This window comes from Acinonyx jubatus, chromosome E1 (assembly GCF_027475565.1).
Source record: "Acinonyx jubatus isolate Ajub_Pintada_27869175 chromosome E1, VMU_Ajub_asm_v1.0, whole genome shotgun sequence".
Taxonomy (NCBI): Eukaryota; Metazoa; Chordata; class Mammalia; order Carnivora; family Felidae; genus Acinonyx; species Acinonyx jubatus.
The window spans coordinates 59,523,513-59,547,490 of record NC_069397.1 but is presented as its reverse complement, the minus strand read 5'-3'; the positions used below and the strand labels follow the sequence as shown (position 1 = coordinate 59,547,490).

Genomic DNA, 23,978 nt, shown 5'->3' with positions numbered 1-23,978 from the left:
CCTGGGGGCCGGGCAGCGGGGAAGCTCTGTGGGCCCCGGAGGGTCAAGCCCACTTTTTGCTCTTCAGACCTCTTGGCCGCTCCTGGCGCTTTGCTCTTTCGTATGAATTTTAGAAGCGGTTTTTCTAATCTTACGAAAAACTCTCTTAGGAATGGACTTGAATTTCACTATTTCAGGACACTGGGTATCTTTGGGGCCCACCTTCATGCAAGGGGTCTAGGAATGCGGTGGCCCGGAAACATCCACTCGGGGAACGCGGATGCTGGGGCCCAGCTGGGTGGCCCTTCCCCGGCAAAGCTGCACCCGGAAGACTGATGTGGGCCGCGGCTCAAAGGAATGGCCCACGTGGCTGTTTGACCTCATGCCAATGAGACTTCACGGGGACAAACAGCTACAGGCTGACGTGGGAAAGCTAACCGTGCGGAACTTCGCCCGGTGCTGTCATATGGACACATGACGCCGTGTGATAGAGCCCGTGACAGCCCCATGTGGCGAGAGCCCGGGGAGGGGACAGGCGGCAGCTCAAGGGAACGAGGTAGGTAAGGCACAGAACCGGAGCCGAGAGGGAGAGACGGGGGCACAGATGGCATCAGGAGAGGAACTGGTGAAGCCAGTCTCAAGGTGCAAGGGGAGGGGGGGGAGGACAAGCCTGTCACCACCCAGCACGCCCCTTGAGGGAGGCAGTGGGTTGCACTCAAGGCCTGGAAACCCAGGAACAGGGCGGTTCTACCGCAGGTGGCTGGCGTGACAAAGGTGGGCACTCATGGCCCTACCTGCAGAGGTCTCTTCGGGGGAACCAGGGACAGAGCTCACCCCTGCCTTTGTAAACACCGAAGGTGGGAGTGGACAGAGCACATTTCTCTTTGACTTTATTTGTGTAAATTCAGAAAGTCTGAGAGGATCCGGAAGAACGTGATAAGAGAACTTGACCATATTCTTTTCACTATCTGCCTACCCGGATGGCTGCATCTCTGGCCCAAGCCCCATTCTGAAAAGAATAAAAGTCTCTCCTTTGGCCCCTAAGTAACCTACGCAGATGGCCCAGGGCCCGTGAGGCCTCCAGAGGCCACGGGAAGATGGGCCGGGTCCCCCATCACGCCGGGACAGTCAGGAGGGACGGGTGTGACACAGGGAGGCGGGAGAAGTCGGTGGTCTTGGGAAGGGAAAGGCGTCCTTTCCTGAGGGCGGGTTGTCAACCTGAAAAGTACAATAGCCACTCACTTTACCGGCGAAATGAGTTTATTCGCGAACAGCAGAGAATTGCCATCCGGGACCTGCTGGCGAGTCTGGAGAGAGAGGGAAGGGCCGCTCTGTCAGGTCCCGGGAGGAAACGGGGAAGGGTTGTTCGTGGAGAAGAACAGGGCTGGCCGCGGGTGGGGGTCAGTGCGCTGCTGGCGGGGAGGGACGCTCCTCCTTTCCCTCAAAGGCAGAGATAGCATTCCCGTGCGGGACGTCCTTCCTCCCGCTCCTCGGCGACCAGGGAACTGCCCGGCCTGCAGGGCCTCCCCTGGCCGCGGGGCCGGCTGAGCCGGGCGGCGGCACAATCCCCGCACAGGCGAGCTGCTGGAAGTCCCAGGTGAGGACCAGCAGCGTCCGGGGGATCCAGCCGGCCAGCCCACGTGGGGACTGACGATTGGGAGCCGCCCACAGGTCCCCAAAGCTGTCCCGGCAAAGATTAAGCAGCAGAAGAGAGAGCCTGTTGGGAGCATGAAGCGTCTGTCGGGATCTGGGCTGGAAGGAGGCAGCGTGCTCCCCACACTCCACGGTCCACGGGCCTGCCCTACCAGACAGGTGACCGCGACCTGGCATCCGTGATGGGGCCACGTGTGGGCTGTCCACGGCAGCTGTGGGAGCCGTGGTGGAGAGCATGCCATCACCGGACGGAGGGGCCTCGGTCAGCCCGGCCCCGAGTGAGGAGTGAGGTCCCCCCGCAGAGGCTGTGACTGTGTTTCCCTCCTCTGAGCAGAAGCCCCTGTCTCCAGCCGGTTTGTCTGGGGTACGAACACAGAACCCCACCCCAGCCATCACACGAGGCCAGCCGCCGCCAGGATTCTGCCACTTCTGGTTACGTCTGTCCTTTGAGTGCTTTAAGGCAGAGCACACTGGCAGCCAGTGGAGGCCACCACGGCCTTTGTCCCCCCGTGACGTGGGTCTGGCCAGTGCCAGCTGGCCCCCGGGCCCATCCCGAGCGTGCAGACTCAGACCTGCCAACAGGGGCCACGTGCAAAGTGGGATCGCCTCCCCAGATGGCAGCCACCTGGAGGCCTGCCTGGGCCGGCAGGGGCCTCCCCCAACGACCCGGCCCCCGTCTCGGCCCTCGGCCTCACGCCCGACGCTTGCACCCTTGTGCAGAGCAAGCGCAGACGTTTCCAACCCCTTGTGATTTGAGGAGTGAGGGTCACAGACATCTCGACGGACAGACATCCCTCAGACCAGCCCTGAGCTCACAGAAAGCCGGGTGCCGTCGGCAGCCGTGTGATGGGCCCACGGGACAGAGGGGACAGCAGGAAGCAGACGGCCGGGCTGACTCTGTCTGTGCTCTGGGCAGAACCACTGGGGCTCGGCTTCCTCAGAAGCTGCAAGAGAAGGCCTGACTGCCAGTGGCGGGTCCTGGGTAGGGACAGGCCGTGCTCCGCCCCATCACCCTCCCACGGTCCCGCCTGCCTCCCACAGGTGCCTCGGGACTCGTGGGCTCCCCACTGGCCGGCCACTCTGTCCGACGCCCTCCCACTGCCCACTGCCAGCCTGGCCTCTGAGAAGGACCGACCTCCCCCCGACAGGTGCCTCCCCAGGACCCACGTCCCTCGCCCCGCATGCCAGCCAGGGGTGAGCAAGAGTGGAGATCCCCTCGTTTGAGGTGACTCCTAGGCCCCTGGCCAGGCCCCTCCCTCAGGACCAAAAGACCCACCGACCCACCCGCCCCTCTAGCCTCTGAATCTCACCAAGCCTGTCACCCAGGCCAGTGAGGTGTGGCGTCCAGCAGCAAAACGGGAACTAAGCGGCTGGCGCTCCCCGGGGGAGAGAAATGCTCATTAAGTCTCTATCTCAGCGTAAGTGGAGACACGAGTTCTGATCAACCTGCACACCACCCGGAAGGCACACGTTTTGACACTGGGGCTCAGTGTTGCAGGGACCCCCAAACGTTCTGCGAGGTGTGGCCTCTCGTTGCCTCGGACCAGACGCCCAGATGGCAGAAGCATCGTCCATAGGTCTGTTAGAAGTATAGTTAAAATCCAGGTAACCACGTAATGAAATGAATTTCCTCATGAGTATACAGAGGATGTCTCATCTGGGTAAAAAACAGATCAGGCAAATAAAAATCTGCTCTACACCATCTACAAGAAGCTCATTTAAACTGACACACACATAGTTTGAAAAGATCAGACTGATTCAGAAAGCAGCCGTGTTGACCGCATCCAAACCGCTGAAAGCTGGCGGCAGGCCCGTCACCGCCCCGAGACCTGCTGGGGCCGCACGGAGGGTCCCTGAGCTTTGCCCCCAAGGACCCACATGGTGGGGGCCACTGCTCACACCCCCCACCCGTCAAGGCCCGAGATTCTGCAACAAACGGCAACGCGCCAAATTCTGGGGCCGGTTTGTTTTATAAAGAGGACCTGATTCCGAATTCTCCAGAAAACATGCACGCCACTGTCTGTGGAGAAACGAAAGCAAAACTAAGTAAGAACATGGGGGCGGGGTGTTTCGGGAAGCACATATTCCAGAGTAATCAGAAAAATGTGCCGCTCGGTGGGGAAAGCAAGGCGTTTCTACAAGAAAAGAGGGAAGCAGTGATCACATGATTTAGATGAAGAAAAGAGAAAAAAACCGTGTTGCTGACTGGGGGAGCCACCTCTGATTACTATCGTGTTGATTATTTTATTGGCGCTTACAAACAACACTATACCTGGCAGGGCACCTGGGTGGCTCCGTGGGTTGAGCGTCCGACTCTCAATTTCGGCTCAGGTCACAATCTCACGGTTCATGGGAACAAGCATTTTGTCAGGCTCTGCACTCACGGCACAGAGCCTGCTTGGGACTCTCTCTCTCGCCCTCTCTATCTCCCTCCCCTGTTGACGTGCTCTCTCTCTCTCCAAGTAAATAAACATGAAAAAAACTATCGCTGGCATATACTAATTCACCGTCCTAACTTACTGTAATTTACTGTGCTAACCTACTGATCCCAATGCCAATGGCTGTGCTGACATTTCATGAGCAGCTATTTGTGAAACGATTGCCGTGTCCGGCCCAGGTCGGGAGCTCATCAGTCGAAAGAGAAGGTGGAATCTCTCACGTCCAGAAATGTTACACAGTCCCTCACCTCCCCCTGGATCAGCAGCCGCCTCCAGACGGGGAGAGGGGGCTGCAGCGGGGCGGGGGGGGGGTGGGGGGGTGGGGGGTGGCGCACGTGTGCCTCCCCCATATGGGAAAAGGGCTGAAAATCTGATCTCCCATTAGCGGTACTGACCGAGCACCTACTGTGTACAGAATGGTTAGCAGCATTCACTGAGCACCTACTGTGTGCAGAGCAGTACACAGTACTGTGGAAGAGCAGGAACATGGTCAGAACAGAACACCCTTGGTTGTTGGCCCCTTGCTGAAGGCAGCATGCAGGCTGGCAGCTGCCCCCCTGCCCCACACCCCAACTTCCCTGCCCCGTGCCCCAACCCCCTTGCTCTGTGCCCCACACCCTCTGCCCCACACCCTGCAGCACGCACCCCACAGACCCCTGTCCCGCACCCCAATCCCCCTGCCCTGTGCCCCACACTGCCCTGCCCCGCACCCGCCCCCCCCCCCCCCGCGTGCCACACCCATGCCCCTGGCGATGACAAGCCTAGAGTGATGTTCTCCCTCAGGTTTCTACAGCCCAGCTGCTCTCTCAGCTCTGCCCTCCAGTTGTGGGCCTCCCTGCCTCCGGGCAGCCCATCCCAGGTCTCAGGCTCCAGGATGTGGGGACCACCCCGGGGGCCGGGGCTGAACCTGCCCCCATTCAGGGCTCTCTGACCTCCTGCCCCAGGCCCTCTGCTCACAGCCCTTCCCCCAGGGTCCCTTCTGGCCCTCTGGCCTTGGGGGGCATTCCCTACTCTGGACAAAGATCTCATCAGTCTCCAGCCCAGTGGCCTCAGGCCTGTTTGGTCCAACCCTGGGCCAGCAGGGGAGGCAGGAAGTCAAATGCGGAACAGACGGACCGCCTGAAAAGCCAGTTCTGGGTCGGTGGGGGGATTGAAGGGACTGTGGGGAAGGGCCAAGAGGTGTCCCTTTGTTCTGGAAATGTCCTGGAGCTGAGGTTCCATCACATTGGGCCAAGGTGACTGAGTCCTTCTCCCAAACCGCCCCCCTGGCCCCTCTGTGGCGTCCACCCCCACTTAAGGGCTGAGTGAGCCTCTGAGGGGAGGGTGCCAAGCCCCTCGGCTGAGCCACTCAGAGGAGGCCCCCATGGCCGGGCAGAGTCCAGGAGTGCCTTGGAGCCAATTCTAGGAATTGGGGACAGGGAGCCAAAGGGAGAAGACGGGGTATAGGTCTGGGGCACTCGGCCTGACTCAGGGGCCGGCGGCAGGCTTGGAAATCCCCGCACGATCTAATCCCACAGGATGGTCCCGCCCGACAACCCGGGTTGGGGTTGGGGTTAAGGCTAGTCTCCCGGGGGTGCCCCTGCTCCACCCTCCACAAGCCTGCCCCACCCCGCCTTCCACAAGCCAAGTAAACAACTGAGCTGGGGAGGATCCGGGCTGTTGGAACAGGGCAGTGAGGGGAAACAACAAATTCTGAGGACATCAGAAGGGACGTTACACTGCCAAAGAGGCCGCCGTCTTGCAGGGTGAGAGTTCTGAGGGGCAGGTCTGAGTGCCCCTCTCCACAGCGCCTGCACCCTGGCCGGGCCGGCTGAGGGCTCTCCCGGGGTCTGGCAGCAGGGTCCAGTCCAGTGCCCCCATCCTCCTGCCAGGGCGAGGGGGGAGGCCAGGCTGGCTCAGGGACGGGCCACCCTGGGCCAGACTCGCACTCCTGCCTTCCCCAGGGGCCTGCACCTGCCCCCTGCAGTCCCCCAACCCACTTGTCACACCGGGAGTGACGGGCGAGTGCTCACTCCTGCATGCCCAGCTGGGCCCAGATGCCCACGCTTAGCTCAGAGGGACTGGAACAAGAGGCATCTCGCTATTTGGGGACCAGCTGGAGGCCGAGCAGGGGGCAGTAGCTGAACAGGCTATGGAACCACGGTCCTTTGTGCCCTGAGAACAGCAGGGTTGACTGGATCTTCCCACAGCGGGGGGAGGCCACAGAGTGGGGGGGTGGGTGTGGAACCGGGGGTGGGGGGTCCTTGCAGGGCATCTGATGGTCAGAGCGCTGGCGGGCATCTCACAAAACGGCCCGGGAACTCACTCAGGGCACAGGGAAGACAGAGCCCACCAACCCTGTTGCCTCCACCCTTGGCGAGAAGTCACTACACCCGTAAGCACTAGAAGGTTCCCTCTAGGGGCAGTAACACAGGTGATCTGGGGCTTTTTTACGCTTGGTAAACGTTCTACAACAAACACCTCGTCGTTACTAGGGGGAAAGAGAGTTTTAATTCCTAAATCACTGAGGGTGGCAGGCCCACACTGGCGAGCCTGCCCTTCTCCTCCGGGAACAGGCACAGCCTCCACCCTGACTCTCTTCTGGCTGGGTCCTTCCCCGGGGGAAAGGGCATGGGCATTAAGGATCTCGTCCCTGGTCCAGCAGACTGCGGCCCAGCGGCCGCTGGAGGGGGTGCCTGCAATAGGCCGGCCGTGGCCGGAACCGGACTGCGAAGCCCTGCAGGGTCTCCCATCCAGACCCGTGGCCGCTGATGGGGCCCCCAAACACCCGCAGCCCTCGTTCCATGTGCCGCCGTGGGCCGTGGCAGCATCTGAGGGGCTCGCGGGAGGACCGCGGGAGGAGGAGTCTCTGGGCGCTGTCGCCAAACAGACGTGTGAGGCAGCGGCGTCCTGCGGTGCGCGCACGCATTCCCAAATCAGCAACAGTAATACTTCTAAATCTAGTAAGAAATGTGAACCACTTCTACAAATTATGTAATGCTGTGGAGAAAATAAATGAGCACTGAGATAAAGAGAAAAGTGTATCTTGGTCTTCACTCGGAAGGATCAATACTTAAAATGTGATTCTTTCCGGGGTCGCCTGGGTGGCTCACTGCTTGAACATCGACTCTTGATTTCAGCTCAGGTTCGGGAGATCCAACCCCACGTCGGGCTCTGTGCCGACAGCATGGAGCCTGCTTGGGATTCTCTCTCCCTCTTCTCTCTGCCCCTCCCGCCCCCAAACAAATAAACTTTTTTTTATAACCTCAATCAGAACCCATGAGGTCATTTTTTTAAGTTTACTTATTTTGAGAGAGACTGGGGGAGGGGCAGAGAGAGCACGCGAGCACAAGTGGGGTGGCCTGTCGCCACCCAGGCACCCCAATAAGCAAACGTTTTAAAAAACGTAAATCTAAAATGAAGCCACAAGAACAATAAAATCCCATGCTCAGGACAAAAACAACCAGAAGTTTCAGGAACAGATTCCGGAAGGACAACATGCTGAGTCGTGAATTCCACTGGAAGCAGAAATAGGTGAGTCAAGAATTTACGATTAGGCACACCTGGGGAGCTCAGTCCGTTACGCATCCAGCTTTGGCTCAGGTCATGATCTCACGGTTGGTGAGTTGGAGCCCCGCATGGGGCTCTCTGCTGTCAGTGCTGAGCCCGCTTCGGATCCTGTCTCTGCCCCTCCCGCTCACATGCGTGTGCACGCATGCACGCTCTCCCTTTCTCTCTGTCTCTCAAAAATAAACATTAAAAAAAAATTTACAATTAGTCTTGGGGCGCCTGGGTGGCTCAGTCGGTTAAGCATCCGAGTTCGGCTCAGGTCATGATCTCACAGTTGGTGAGTTTGAGCCCCGCGTCGGGCTCTGTGCTGACAGCTCAGAGCCTGGAGCCTGCTTCACATTCTGTGTCTCCCTCTCTCTTTGCCCCTTCCCTGCTCATGCTCTGTCTCTCTCTGTCTCAAAAATAAATAAACATTAAAAAAATTAAAAAAAAAATTTACACTTAGTCTTACATTTTATTTTTTTAAATGTTTTAAAGTTTATTTATTTTTTGAGAGACAGACAGAGCATGAGCAGAGGAGGGGCAGAGACAGAGGGAGAAAGAGAATCCCAAGCAGGCTCCAAGCTGTCAGCGCCCAGGGCCCCGTGTGGGGCTCGAACCCACGATCTGTGAGTTCATGACCTGAGCCGAAACCAAGAGTTGGATGCTTAACCGACTGAGCCACCCAGGCGCCCCATAGTCTTACATCTTAAAACTTTAAAATTTTCTAAAACAGATACATTAGAATTGGATTAAATTATACCAAGGAGAACAAGAAAACAACAAAGAAGCAAGCAACAATCTCGGGTAAGGAAAAAAGAAAGGGCTGATGCAAAGAGCCGTGGCGCTGGGAGAGGGAGCAGCCGGGCACCCTGACGGAGAGGCAGCGCGGATACAAGTGGGGACTCTGTCTGCGTACAAGAGACGTGTCTAAAGCTTGTGGACACACAGCGGCTGAAAGGAAAAGTCCGGAAAAGACCGGGGATATTCTAACCAAAGAGACTTGGTGTCGCTGCACTGATACCAGACAAAACAGACTCTGAAGTAAATCGATGATCAGGGTGAAAAGGGTCGCCAATGAAAGGCTCAACTTACCAGGAAGAATATCAAGTTAAGATCTGAAGGCATCTAATAATATGGCTTTCCGACGTACGACTCAAGATTGCTAGACCTGCAGGGAAATGGACGGGCCCCGTCACAGGGAGGGATTCCAGCCCACCCCTCTCAACGACGGGCAGCTCAAGCCGGTCCAAATCGGCAAGCACCTGAGAGGTGACGCTTCCCCACTGACCGCCTTGGCATGAGGGGCACTGTCAGGGAATCCACGTGCCTCTCGAGGACACACGAGGCGTTCACAGCCATCAATCAGTGGGGCCTGCACCAAACCGCAACAAGGTTCAAGGAGGGATGAGCCCCGAGAGTGGAGACGGAAGCTGGAGTGAGGTCGCCAGCTGGGAGCAGGCAGAGCCAGCCCAGCGAGAGTCTCAGAGCAAGCCATGGCAGCGTGCTCAGCTAGGTAGGAAATCAGAACTGAAACCAGAAATTCCAGGAACCCAAAGGAAGTGAAACCGCACACACCCCGTAACGCAGCAGAAGCGTGATTCGGAGACACGGGGGGTTGGGGCAGGGAAGGAGAAAAGGGAGAAGGAAGGGGCCGAGCGCCCTTCTCAGGCGGGATCCCAGGATTGTACAGAACTGGGAAGCAGACACACATCGGATATGTGTGAGTGTCTGTACACACAGAAGGCCTCCAGGCAGCGAGGAGGACGTGTCCGTGAGCATCACCTCCGGGGGACAAAGCAGGAGTCGCCACGAGATACACCAGCTCCCGCCACCGCACATCTGAGCGGTTTTGTGAGGCTTCTGTACGACTTCCAGAACAAACTCACTGATTTTCAAGATACATACGTGTGTCACCAGGGTGCACGTTTACATCAGACTCCCCATCGCATGCGGACAAGAGACTGTCAGCCCCCAGCTGATGCTCGGGCCCCTCATGGAGTGGAACCCTCCTCCCCTCCCCTCCGCACAGTCCCATGCCCCAGGGACTCATTGGCCACAAGCCCCGGCCCAGGAGCCCCTGCTGAGCCCAGGGACCCGGGGGGAGGGGGGGGACAGGCTGGATGTGAGGGGAGGGAAGGGTGGCTTGGGAGGTGGCCTCGGGACAAGCCCTGCCTCCAGGCTCCAGGGCAGTGCATGGGAGGCGGTGGGGCGGGCACAGAGGAGGGGGCAGGAGGAGTTTAGGTCCCAGGTGCTTCACCGGCCTTTGGGTGGGTGCCAGAGCCTGTGGCCTCTGAACCCCTCCACGGAGGGGTGCGTGTTACCCTGACCTTCGTGCGGTCTTCCTGCGCCGATGCCCAGCTCTGAGCCCTCCCACCCACCAGGCAGAGTCCCTCCTTTGGAGCACGTGCCCGCCCCAGGTGTGAGCTCACAGGACAGGGACCGGCCGCAGGCTGGATCCGCACACGGGCAGGGAGCCGCCGGGCGCGGGCGAGGGACCAGCGACCGCTGCTGGGTCTGTATTGACTGGAGCCGGGCGCCGGCCGGCCAGCCTTGGAAAGCTGGTGCGACGCCCGCGGGCCAAAGTCCAAGACAGAACAGAGTCCCCTAGAGTGGAAGGGCAAGCTAACACCTGCACCGCTTGACATCACGGCAACCCTCACACGTGCCTCCTTGTTCCCATTTTCCAAGAGTTAAGGGGAGACGTTTACCACAGTGAGTTTTATAACCACCGAAGCCATTTGTACGTGAGAAACGAGTAGCCCCTGCTTCCAAAGCTTGTCTGTGGGGCTCCACTTGTCTGTGGGCATGGCTCACACAGGCCCCGGCTGTGTGTCCCCGGCACTGCCAGACCCTCAGTGGACAGACCCGGGAGGAGGGCCTCCTTCTGCTCAAGGGCTAATAAAGGGTGGCTGCTGCTCCCGCTCACTGCTCTTTTTTTAAAAGTGTTTACTTATTTTCTCTTTTTGTAATTTTTTTTTTATGTTTATTCATTTTTGAGAGACAGAGGGAGACAGAGCATGAGCGGGGAAGGGGCAGAGAGAGAGGGAGATGCAGAATCCGAAGCAGTCTCCAGGCTATGAGCTGTCAGCACAGAGCCCGACATGGGGCTCGAACTCACAAACCGCAAGATCATGACCTGAACTGAAGTCAGAAGCTTAACCGACTGAGCCACCCAGGCACCCCATCTTTGTTCTTTTTTTATGGATGAATAATATTCCATTGTGGATACACCACACTTTTATCCAGTCATCAGCTGATGGACATTTGGATTTTTTACCTCTTGGCTGGTATGAATAACGCTGCTATGAACATTTGTGTGCAGGTTTTTTTTTTTTAATTTAATTTTTTTTATGTTTATTTGTGAGAGAGAGATAGAGAGCGAGCAGGGGAGGGGCAGAAAGAGAGGGAGACACAGAATGGGAAGCAGGCTCCAGGCTCCGAGCTGTCAGCACAGAGCCCGACGCGGGGCTCGAACCCACAAACTGTGAGATCATGACCCGAGCTGCAGTGGGACGCTCAACCACTGAGCTGCCCGGTGCCCCTGACCCTGCTCGCTCCTACCCCTGCCCCTGCCTGCAACCCCAGCCCCGACGGACCAACTTGCATTTGAGCCAACTTGCAGGCTTGACGAGCTCCTGTGGATTCTCAGCGAACACAGGTGCCTGTGCGTGTGCGTGTGCGTGCGTGTGCGTGTGTGCATGTGCACCCAGGTGAGGACTCGTGGGGTCCCTGATCCGTGCAGGGGATGGACCCACCAGCTCCAAGGAGCGGTGACCAGACTTGAACTTGAGCGCAGAGAACTTCAGGATTCGCTTTCCTGGAACTTCGGGATTCGCTTTCCTGGAAGAGGCTTCCTGCCGGTTTCCTGTTTTCTTTAGAATGACCGGCTAGTGAAGTGCTTTCTAATAAAGGTAGAATAAATGACCACCAAGCAGGTCGTAAACACTTTCTGTGAATTTGGGGCAGTTCCCGGCTCCACAGTGACTTCCCCTAATTAGGCGTTTCTTTCCCTTTCTAGGCCCTGGGTGTGGATCCTGGAGCCCCATTGGGGCAGCCTCCTCCCCACCCCCGCCGGCTCCGCCCTCGCCCTCAGCCGCCCGGCCGGGCAGACTCTCCTCTGGCTCGGTGCGCACAGGAGCCGCCGCCGCCTGCGCAGGGAGCCGGGGTGCAGGTAAGGGCTCGCAGAGCCGGGGCCGAGGACGCGGGGTGCACTTCCGCCGTGGAGGGTACGGCATACGTGTTGGGATGGACACACTGGGGGATGGGGATCCGGGAGCGCGGGGCGCCGGGACCCTCACCCACAGACAGGTGGCCCCGAGCGTCCCGCCAGAGTCTGTGGGCCAGGCGGCCAGGGGGCAAAGGGTGTGGCACAGGGGGGAGAGAGGAGGGGGGCTACAGGTCACCGTGGGACCGCCTCCCTGCGGGGCACCCCCAGGCTCAGCTTTTGAGGGGGCAGGGAGTCCGGTCGCGGGTGTCCACTGACTCGGGACAGAACATCCTCCTCCCCCTGCCCCATTCACGCCCAGGCCCGGCAGGGCGGCACTCGTGCTCCCCCAGACTCACACTTACACGTGTGTGCACTCACGCTCATGGACTCACGCGCCCATGATACCCACACACGTTCGCACACACAGCAGTAAAACAGAAAAGAGCCACCGCCTAAGACTTCCTTGCCCAAGAGGCGATGTTGTGCCCCAGAAGCCCAGAGATGAGCCTGTTCCCCGGGGTGAGTTTTCTAGTGGTCCCTCCGCAAGCCCACCCCCCGCACGCACGTGTGGTTTGGCCACAGCGGCAAGCTCTATGCGGTGCCTCACCCCCTGCTGGTTAATAACCTGCAGCTGAAAACCACTTTCCAGACCTGTGGCTAGAGGACCCAGAGCCCCTGAGAGGCCCTCCTGTCCCTGGGGACCCTGGGGACGGTGACAGAGTGGGTTGGGGGCACATGTGCTTCTGGCCCCTGCAGTCAGGGCGGTGTCTCACTGGGCTGCTGGTGGGGACGAGGCTTCTTGGCACAGGTGTCTTGTGAGCCCGGCGGGAGACAGCCAAGCAGAGGGGAGGTGGAAAGTGTTTGCCAGCCTAGCCCCCGGGCTTGCAGGACTTTACTGCCCGGCTGGGGACCCCTCCCGGCCACGGCTGCAAGGACCATGATGCCGGCAGAAGCACCTGGCTCTGGGCGCTCCCTCCCCCCCCAGCTCTGGCTGCGGCGGGGGGGGGGGGGGGGCTCCCCTCCCTCCCCCCCCCCCCCCCCCGTCTCCCCAGGTGATTAGTCACCTCCCTTGCAGTGTTGGTGAAAGGCTGGCCAGGTCAGCATTGTGCACAGACACCGAAGTACGTGCGGGGGTCACTGCACCCCTGCAGCTGGGGAGAAAGCGGCAGCAGCCGCTATTAGGCGCTGCGGGAGCGGGGGACCCCCGTGCACCCGGCCCGCCAACAGACCCGGCTCCCAGTTCCCCTCTTCCCAAAGGGGGACGAGTTGCTGACAGCGCTGACAGAAGCAGGCATTTCCCAAATCGCGTCAGTGACTCCTAGGTGCGGATAGCTCTTGAGCCTGTGAATCATTCCTGGAAGGGGCCCCGCGGACACCGGTGCTGTGACTCCTGTGTCAGTATGTAGGTGCCGCCGTGAGGCTACGTCTGTCGGCCCCGGGCCCCACACCCAGTCTCCCTGCACCACGCCAAGCGTCCGCCCCCTTCCCTGTCTCCTTCCCAGTCTCCTTTCCTGTCACCCTCTCTCTCCGGTTTTCTGTCCTTCGCCACGGTGGTGGCAGGTGAGAGGGCTCAGGCAGAGCGAGTGGGGCTGCCACATTTGATTTCAGAAAATGAGTCCTTTTTTACGTGTAAGCGCGTCCCAAATATTGCATGGAACACATACTCCAAAATGGGGGGGTTGCGTATCCGAGGTCCAAGTGTGACGGGGGGTCCATATTGTGCCTGGCAAGCCCAGAGAGCTGCCTGTCTCACCAGGGAGACGTTTCTCCGGATAAATTCCCCGGAACAACCGACCGTTGCTGCGCACGGGGCGGCACCACCGATGCCACGAAACCCGGGCCCGGCTGCTCTTGCACCCAAATGCACAACGGCCGCCGGGGGTGGGGTCAGTCAGGGGCCGGAGGAAGAGGGCGCAGCCACCACTGGGCAGGAGGAGCTCGGCCCAGGGGCTGCGGCTGCCCTCGGGGGCCTCCAGGACCCGGTCACTGAGGCCTGGAGGCCCAGATGGCCTCCCCGGTGGCGAGTTTTGCTGCCCGGGGTGCCGCTCTCGCTCTGGGTAAGGGCTGCTGTCCAGACATGGCCGGGCCTGGGCTCCGCTCCTCGCACGAGTGGACAAACGGGCAGAGCCAGCATAGCAGGGGGCAGGAGTTAGAAATGGCGTTGGTCAGTAGGTTAAGCGTCTGACTTCAGCTCAGGCCGCGATCTTGCAGTTCGTGAGTTCAAGCCCCCCTTCTGGCTCTCTGCTGTCAGCACAGAGCCCGCTTTGGATCCTCTGTCTTCCTCTCTCTCTCTGCCCCTCCCAGCTGGTGCTCTCTTTCTCTCTCTTTCAAAAAATAAATAAACACAAAGAAAAAAAGCAACAGCGTTCTGTGGGGCCTCTGCTGCCTTTGGCTCCGTGCCCACAGAGCACCCCGCTGTGATCGTGGCCTGACGTGCAAAGTCCCCAGAAGCCCATCCAAACCGCGCTCACATGACCCTGACCTCCCAGTAAAGACGGGGTTCCCCGGAGCAGGGGTGCCAGGAGGGGTGCAGCGGTGCGGTGAACGGCGAGGGGGACCCCTGCCTGCCAGCCGGCCCCCGCCCCGCCCTCTGACCGCTGGACTGCTCTGAGGGCGGGCAGCCGACACGGCACCGTCCTCAGACAGGCCCGAGGTTCAGCGTTGGCATCGGTGCCTTGAGCCTGGCTCAGATCTACGCCCGGTCCGAAAGGAAGGGGCCACGATCAGGAGAAAACGTCAGCGGGGCCCAGGACAGCTGTGGGGCCCCAGAAGGTTCAGGGTGGAGGATGTGCAAGACAACAGTGGAAGCTTCCCCCCCTCCGGCCCAGCTCTTTGTTTCCTTAAAAAAATTTTTCAACGTTTATTTATTTTTGAGACAGAGAGAGACACAGCATGAACGGGGGAGGGGCAGAGAGAGAGGGAGACACAGAATCGGAAACAGGCGCCAGGCTCTGAACGGTCAGCCCAGAGCCCGACGCGGGGCTCGAACTCACAGATCGCGAGATCGTGACCTGAGCCGAAGTCGGACGCTTAACCGACGGCGCCACCCAGGCGCCCCTCTTTTCTTTTTTGTAAATCGGCTCCACACCCAACATGGGGCTTGAACTCACGGCCCTGAGTATAATAGTTGCAGCTCTACCAACTGAGCCAGGCGTCCCTAGTCCGGCTCTTTTCTGGCAGGTTTTCCTGTGCTCCTATAAGGTGGAAGTTTGTGTCTGTGTTTTTCAGATTTAGTTCGAGTCTATTAGGACTTGTCCATGGTCCTGGAGGTCTGCCCCGAAGCTGGAGGGCTCCTGATCCCTCGGCTCTGTCCCCTGGTGTCAGGGCCCAGCAGAGCTCTGCAGCCACTCGAGAGATCGCTCGGCACCATTGAAGGACCCTGACCCTCCAGGCACCTGGCCTGGACTGGGGGTGGGAGCGGGGAGGACAGGCCCTCTCGTTCTGAACGACACTCGCTGACACGTAGCCCCGGCCTAGCGGGAAGCCGCCTCCTCTTCCAGTCCACGCTCTTTCCCGCCAGGGATTGGAGGTGCCCTAAGCAGCTGTTCTCAGCCCGGAGCACGCAGGCCACCCACAGCCCAGCCTTGCCCAGCTGGTCTCCCCCAGCCCCTCAGCTCTGCTCCCAGGCCCAAGCCCTCTTAGACCAATAACCCAGGACCCGTAGGGCAGGCCTGGGTACTGATGATTATTTTTGACCCTCTGGTGGCTCCAACGTGCTCCCAGGTAGAAACCTGGCTCTGAGTGTCACTGGGGGTGGGGATCGGGGGGTCATTGAGGGGACTGCTCAGGACAGTCACAGCCTAGATGATCCCCTGCCTGCCTCAGTAGCAGATGACACTGCCCCAGCTCAAGTTCAGCACCAGCTCAGGGACAAAGGCCTTGGGAGCGAAGCAGGCACTGTGCCTTCTTCTTCACCAGGAGGGGCCTGGTCTGTCTCATGTGTTGACCCACAGACTGTCACAGCGACATCTGGGCTAGCTCAGACACTGCCACCCAGCACCATAGGGGTTGTGACAGAGGACGTGACACCAGCCAAGGTGGGCACCGTTTGGAGGTGAAAAGGGGTGCAGCCCAAGTGTCCCCTTCTCCGCTGCCTGGAACCAGGGGATTTCATGGAGAGTCAGGACCTCTCCCAGCAAAAGGAGAGTGTGAAGAGTGGCTAACAGGTGACTGCGGGTGAGGGGAGGGCCCTCAGAGCCTGGGGGAGGGGTCACAGGTCACAGGAGCGGGGGCTGGGCCCCAGGAGGAGAAGCCTGGAGCCCCAGCCAGTGCCCATCTGGGAGCCTTGCCCTCTGGGGGCACAAGCTCCAGCCTCCCCGGAGGACACAACAGAGGACGCCAGGTGCTGGTAGGGAATCCGTGATGCTTCCTGGCTTGTCTTGTAACCGGTTAATTGTGATTAGAAAACGCATGTGTAAATAGCACACCTAATGATGATGTGTGTTTCTCAAGGTGAGGCTAAAATAGATAAGATTTTAAAATTAGTCAATGTAAAATGTTGTTAGGATTTGAGAGTACGAGGTGCATTAAAAACGGCAGAGGCTGGCGGGGTCGGCCCTGGCTGGTGGGCTTCCCTCGGTGCTTCCCAGGGTGGCCAGGCAGGGACTGCACCCCATGTCCCCAGGAGGCCGTGCCCTGGGGGCGGGAGGTGACCACCCCCCACCCTAGCTGGCTCATGTGACCGGGACGGCCGCCTGCCTTTCACTTTCCTTTTGCTTGTCAACATGCCCACTCCCTTCCAAAGTCCAGTGTGGCAGGCAGCACGTTTTACACGAACATGCCTTTGTTGAGGTGACCCCCTCTCCACGTCACCCGGTCCAAGCGAGGACCAGAAGGGAGGCCGGGGGCAGGCCGCTCAGGCCCGTGGGGACTGAGCACCTCCTGTGTGCAGAGCACGTCCGAGGACCTGAGGGAACCGCAGAGGGGGTGTGTGTGCCCGTGTGGGCCTGCGTGTGCATGTGCGTGGGGGTGGGGGTGTCACGGGGTGCCGGGGTGACATCACAGAAGACCCCGCGGAGGCGGCGGCTTAGCCGGGCTGGGTGGCCCTGGTTCTGCGTGGAGGGAGGCCCTGGAAGGTGCAGGATTGTGAAAGAAGTTATTTACTTATTCTCAGTCAGCATCCCAGGGAGTTTTCTTACAACTCGAAACGTGACTGTAAACGTATTGGGAAGGATAAACCCCGACAAGAGTCAGGAAGACGTGTGGTGAGGAAGGTTTCGAGGGGAAGGGTCTCCTCCCGGCTACTGCAGACCCTTGGGCACCTCCTGCCTTTCCTGCTAAGTGCTGCAGTCACGCTTGCGGAGCGTGGTGGACACAAATGCACGTCTGGACAGAGGGCTCAGTGCCATGTCTGTGCTCCGGACATCGGGTGACCACCAGGCCACCAACGGGAGACCCTGCTGCTTGCTCGGCCGCCAAAATGTGGCGCTGGCTTCCGTGTTCTGGGACTGGTTCCGTGTGAATCGTCCACGCTGCGTTCAGGACACCTGCCCGCTAGCTAGGGTGCGCCTTCACTTATCCCTGCGGGGTCGGAGCCGGGATCAAGGAGCTGTCCTCCCCTGGAGTGCGTCCTCTCACCTGCAGCCAGAGGAGAGCACGGCCTGCCGCCTCCCACCCCCCAAGACAGGGACCCCGACCCACAAGGAGCACCAGGGAAGGGTGGGCACTAAAGCCCATGCTGAGGTCAGCCAGTGGCAGCAGAGAGCCGTGTGGGTCCACCGATGGCCGAGAGGCAAACGTGGTGTCCCCTGAGGCCAGGGGATCGTCCGGAGGCCACTGGGAGGGAAGCCCAGTCCCCACGGACTGTAGTTAAAGATGGAAACCCTGGGGGCCTGAGGCTTCCTGCAAGCTTGGGCCAGAGGCCACACAACACGGGGTGACTCTTCTGCTGGCTCCCTGTGGCGCAGCCTGGTGTCAGGGATCAGACAGGGCCCAGGCAGAGGTCTCCCTCGGGAGACACAGAGGGCCCTGGCTAGGGGACCCGGACAGACCACCGGGACCAGCAAGCACACCCGTGGGCCATTGGGCACCATTTTGTGTCTCCTAATTTAAGAAAATCCATGTCGGGTGAAGGGGAAGGAAAAAGAAGGAAAATTTATGTTCTGCAATTCAAGAAAAGTTATTTTGTAAAATTACTAGGGGGCCGCCTGGGGGGCTCAGGCGGTAAAGTTGTCAGCTCAGGTCCTGATCTCACGGATCATGGAGCCCCGAGTGGGCTCTGTGCCGACAGCTCAGAGCCTGGAGCCTGCTTCCCATTCTGTGTCTCCCTCTCTGCCCCTCCCTCGCTCACACTCTGTCTCTTTCTCTCTCCCAAAAGTAAATAAACGTTAAAAAAAAAAAAATACTCGGGAAAAACTTTCGCAGATCTTATCTGAGGTGCCTGGAAAAAGCCCCAGCATGCGAAGTTTCGACACCTCTTCTAAAACCTTCCATTCACACAAGCAACGTGTGATGGTAATGAGCTGTTCGAGCCTGATCACCACGATTGCTGACTGCTGACGGGCAGCAAAACCAAAAAAGGACTGCCCCTGGATAGTTTCCAGTGGTGAAATCTCCACGTCTGCACGTTACGCAGAGCAGATTTGGGCAGGTTTGGGACGGCCACCCTTATGCACCCATCAACAATTTCCAGTTCCAAGAAGACAGCTGATCACGTTATGCTAATGGACTTGTGGGGGACAGACCCGTAAGGAAAAATACAGAGAGAGCAGGACAGAAACCGCCTTCCAGCGTGACATCAGCTGACAAAGCACCCGGAAAGTTGTGGATTGGTAGCATCATGGCCCGAGGGCAGATGCTGGATGGAGGAGACGGGTGTGCCCCTCAATGGACGCCTCGGGCACAGCCCACTGTCCTGCAAGAAAGCAGAGTTGGACCCAGTCACGTGTCACTTGCAAAATGGCTTTGAGATGATTCATGATTCAAACGTGGAAGTCGGTCCAGTTTGGCCATCCATGGATCCCCCCCCCCCCCGGGAGGCCTCTGTAAGAGGACACTTCAAACAGATAACACTTAAATTTTTTTTAACGTGTATTTATTTTTGAGAGCAAGAGTGTGAATAGGGAAGGGGCAGAGAGAGAGGGAGACACAGAATCCGAAGCAGGCTCCAGGCTCCGAGCTGCCAGCACAGAGCCCGACACGGGGCTCGAACCCACGAACCGCGAGATCATGACCTGAGCCGAAATCAGACGCTTAACTGACTGAGCCACCCAGGCACCCCCAGACAACACTTTTTAAATGAAACCTCGAAGCTTTCAAGGAAAGGACAGAATGACATAAACGTGTGGCGTCCCGTTATTCCAGAAATAACCAAGGGAGAAATAATCGAGCAGGAACACCTTTGCCTCACAGATGACAGTTTGTTTCCTTAAAACACAAGTCTTGCAAACGCATAAAGAGAAGACCCCAAGGAAGATGGGCAGAGTTTGCTAAGGTGGGGGCACCACGGAAACCCAGAGGGGAGCCGGGCTGGGGTGGTCCCGGCAGCAGGGGCCCCAGCGGGGGTGGGGCAGGGGGTGTGCCTCACAGAGCCCCGAAATCCAGGGCAGGGGCCTGGGGGAGCGTGAGCCGAGGCCTTCCCAAAGGGCCCTGCTGGGTGAGACCCAGATGCAGAGTAATGGACATGACCCCACACGCTCCCCCCGCACCCTGGTTTGTGCAGGATTGTCGGGGTCGGGAGAAAGCAGGGCACGTGCGGCTGCGGGCTCGGGGCAGGGGATGGTGGGAGTGTCCTGGGGCGACCGTGATGGTGAAATTATGAAACGTGGAAGTTTGGGGTTCGAGAGCAAACAGCTAAGAAAGAATTGTTGAGACATTTTTGGTGGAAAAAGGTGGTTTTACTGAAGCACGGGGACAGGACCCGTGGACAGAAAGAGCTGCATTGGGTTGTGAGGAGTGACTGATTCTACACTTTTTAATCGGGGTTGGGGGGGGGGGTGGGTAGGGATAGCGTCTGTCCTCCAAGAATTTGGAGCAAGGCTTTCGGGACCTTGCGGGGCTACTGTTAAGGTTACTGTTAGTGTTCAATGAAACATAAACGTTAAGGCACTAGGGCAGCCTCGAGCTTCTGGAGCAAGGGCACACGCTGTGTGTCTCAGGGATCGGTGGCTGTAAGGAGATTTAATTCTGGCTACCTTCCTCTTGCCTTCGTTTCCCTCATCAGTAACAAAGGACTACAAACTGGGGGTTCAAGACAACACAAGTTTATTTTCTCACAGTTCTGGAGATCGGAAACCCAAAACCCACACTCCCTCCTGGGCTCCAGTCGAGGATCCTTCCTGGTCTCTTCCAGCTTCTGGTGGCTTGGGAATGTTCCTGGGCCAGTGGCTGCACTCGTCTCTGCCCCCGTCGTCCTGCTGTGTTCTCCCTGCGTGTCTCTGTCTCTGTCCAGATTTTCCTCATCTTCTGAGGACACGAATCATATTGGATTCAGAGCTCACCCGACTCCAGTGCACTCTCATCCTACGTAATTAGGTCTGCAGAGACCCTCTACCCAAACGAGGTCACATTCACAGGTTGTGGGCAGACGTGACTTTTGGGGGCCGCCATTCACCCGGTCCCCACAGTGAGAGGGGGGTCGGGGAGGGAGGGCCGGGGCAGGGGCCGTCTATGAGGAAGGATCTCCTCCAACAGGATTCCGCCTACGCGAAGTCGTGTGTGTGTGCTCGTACACGCACGAGAGCACACGCGGATGATGGGCTCGGAGACACCACGGCTCCTCCCGGGGCGAGTCTTTCAGGGGTTCTTTCTTCCTCACCTTCTCTCTGCCGCTTGCCCTTGCTTTGCAAACGTGGTGTGTGTGTAATGACTTGAAGAGAAGCCCTTCTTGCCACGAAACTTAAACTGGAAATAAGTTTGGAAAAATCACACGCAGGTAGCCAGAGAGGCAGCACCAGCCCGCACCCAGGCCGCCTGCAAAGGGACCTCTCCTGGTGAGGCCTGCAGGACCCGGCTCCCAGGGAGCCACACCCCTACTGTCCCGGGGCTGGGGCCCAGCCACCAGAAACTGTAGCCTGTTGAACCATCAGAAAGCACGGAAATAAAGCTTCTCTACGTGTGAGGGATGCACAGAGGGGCAAAACAGTGCATCAAAGAGCCAGGGAGCGATGCCCGGGGGCTGGGGAAGGGGACGCAGAACGTGGGGCTGAAGGTGCAGAGCAGGGTCAAGGTCCAGGTCAGAGCCGGGTGTGAGCCTTCTGGCACAGCCTGCACCGGAGGTGAGAACGGTGTGCGAGGACCACAGGCAGTTCTGGGCCCTGAACGCTGTTACGTTAAACCAATGCCCGCCCACGGACGGGACACTGCCCGTTGGGTGTTGAGCGGTTGCCTCTAATTCGTGAAACTTAGGAACATGGCTACTAGAACATTCATAAGATGCCAGGCCCCTACAGCACATTAGCCAAAACCCTCCGTCCAGGAGACTCGGGGTCCGTGTCCTCACAGAGGCCGCTCTGGGCTTGGCACGGGCTCCTGCTCACCGGAGACCAGAGCGCCGGGACTTAAGGGCAGGGGGCTTTGTTGTTGCCGACACATCACACTCGACGCAACCCACCCCAGTGCGGTGTCTGAACGGGGTGTCGGATGGGGGTCCCCAAAGGTAGGTCGGTGGAAGCGGGTGGAAAGAATTCTCCGGAGGCGGAACAAAGGAGATGGAGGTTTAGTGAATACGCCGCAGGGGAGCAGCAGGCAGGGCAGGACTGCAGAGGTGAGGCTGTCTGCCGCCAGGCGCCAGGCGGTGGGAGGGGGCCGCTTTTAAAAGGGGAAGGTGAGGAGGTGTGACACACGGGATTCTCCCTCTTTCGGTAACTGTGTCTGGCTGTAAGTAGCCCGTCGGTCAGTTAGGGCCTGTGGATGTTTCGGGGGGGTCGCCTGGCGGGCAGGTCTGAATTCAGCCAGGCAGTCGCCGTGGCCCTTTCTGCATCCCACCCCGCAAGGCTCTTTCCTGAAAGCGACCTCCACATTCCCTCCAGACACATCGGCAGTGACAGATCTTTGCACATGGGTGGCCGTCGCATCCTCAGCAGCTTCTTCCTGCTGAGCAAGGGGCAGAGAGATGTCCCCACCTACACGTGTCTCCGCGTCAGGGGTTGGCGCAGTTATAGACCAGAGCGTGGTGTTATATAATGTGCTGATGGGCGGTTAGGCGGCCAGGCCTGTGGGACGTGGGGGAGGGGACCCTCCGATGGTGTGGGCTGTTGAACTATCGTTCGTATATGGAATTGCTGGATTCTAGAAGAGACCAGTTTCACAAAGAGACTGACGAGAGGGGGACCAGTAATTAGGAGTCCTAAGAAGGAAAGAAGCCATGAACAGATTTGTTTCCAGGAAAACATCCCGGTGTTACACGGTCCCGGAAGGGGTGAGGATTGTCTTGTGAGAGCAGGACATCAAGGGGGGAGAGGCTCCAGGTAAGTTCTGATTTCTGACCAAGTAAAATTCAGAGAGGTCACCCTGAAGAAAAGGTCGAGAATGAAGTCTTGGAATTGGGAGGGAGAAGTCATGAGAGTTTCGAGAGGAGAGGAAAGCATTCGGGGAGTTTTCTAAGATACTATCGCAGGATGACTGATTGCCAGGGAATGAGGATTGGCAGTGGGCCAGATTCATGGGCCTCGAGGCTCAGGTGTGAAGAGGCAGAGATCTCCACCCAGCTCCGGGCTGGACCTGGCAGGAGCTCTTCCTCGTCTGGGGCCAAGGCCGTCTTGATTCTGGGAAGATGGGCCCGTGGGGAGAAGCCGTGGAATGTTACCGCTGACGGGGTGGTCAGGAGAGCCTGATGGGGCCCTGTCCGGACGGCCTGAGTGGCTTTCTGTCCTGCGGGAGACGAATTCGTTAGAAAAACAAGTCCAGTTTTAACAAACTGGGTCTAATCATTTACATAAGCTCAGCAACAATAGGGATTGATCGTATAGATCTCTTAAAATCTGCTTTGCTGGAACCTTTCATAAGGAGTCTAGATTGAACTCTTGGTAGCCTCTCCAGGCCAGAAGCCAAGCCAAATACTTGCCATCAGACCTGCCTGCAATCCCTGAAGATTTGGGCAGATTCCTCTCCACGAGGTCCCCAAAGTATCCTGAGGTTCCTGCACCTTCCAGGAGTGACCTTCTTTACTCAGCTGGCGAGGCTGCTGGGAACTCTGTCAGCAGGCATCTGGCCAACATTTCCAAGGGGCTTGATGGCTCCATGTTTCATAAAGCCCACCTTAGTTCCTTAGAGCTCTTTGGTCATATGTGAGTCTATGAATGTCACTCTCAAATAGGACGTTCCAGTCAAAGCCTTGGTAAAATAACCAGTGTTCCCAGTGGTGTCCTGTTACAAGGAGACCAGAATCTTATCAAACCTCTGCAAAGATTATAAGTGCCAAGGAAGAAAGAATGCTCACTGAGAGTTTCTGAGTTTCAGAGGGTTCAGGTAGACAGAAAAGTTAAATGCCTCAGTCTGTTCACAAATGAATACTTTATCACATTTCTGTAAGTCATAAGTATCTTAGGAGAAAGTTTCTTTAATCTAGAAGAACAAACATTAGAGAACCAGCAATGTTTCCAATAAGGGTCAGAAAACCATAATCATCTTCTTCAGGTCATTTAGTCCCATATTTCTAATTCTTATTCCGTTTGAATGCAGCTTTTTAGTTCTGGAAACTCTTAACCCCGTTCAAGTTTCATGAAAGATATTGACTACCCGTGTTTGTCAAAAGCCCTTTTTATGAATCTCCTTGAAGACGAAATGTGTTTTGTAAGAGCATCAGAACAACAGCTGTAAAAGACAACACTCAGAAATGGACATTGTTAGCCATCTGATATGAGGTTCATTATGATGTAACTCATGAGAGAAGTCAGTTATTTCTGTGACACATCACATCTCAATAATCAGAATATCAAGTGATGACCTTCTACCAGAACATAAAATGCCAAACAAGGCTAAATAGGATTACAGATCAGCAAAGACCTGATAAAGACAAAACTAGAAACTTTGGTTTTCTGGGCAGATAAAGAGAAAACAATGTTGTTTACAATTTGTTGTCAAGAACAGACCAACAATCCAAGGAAACTTGGTCTTTTCGCCAGAAAGCAGAATAGCAGTGGAGTTTTAAAATCCATTCATTTCAACCTTGGCCACACATAAAATTCACATAAAATTCCTTTCCAAGGATTTCCCTTCATGAACCTTCTACA

At 57.8% G+C, this 23,978-nt stretch overlaps 1 protein-coding gene across 1 annotated transcript in view; it reads left to right on the top strand.

Moving 5' to 3' along the window:
* SECTM1 (secreted and transmembrane 1) overlaps positions 1-23,978 on the top strand; it is a 32,908-nt gene that overhangs the window by 531 nt on the left and 8,399 nt on the right. The window contains exons 2-5 of the mRNA XM_053211855.1: positions 1,481-1,576; positions 2,674-2,780; positions 6,807-6,964; positions 11,620-11,772. Of these exons, the coding sequence (XP_053067830.1) occupies positions 1,481-1,576; positions 2,674-2,780; positions 6,807-6,964; positions 11,620-11,772 (514 nt within the window). The remainder of the gene's footprint in view (positions 1-1,480; positions 1,577-2,673; positions 2,781-6,806; positions 6,965-11,619; positions 11,773-23,978) is intronic.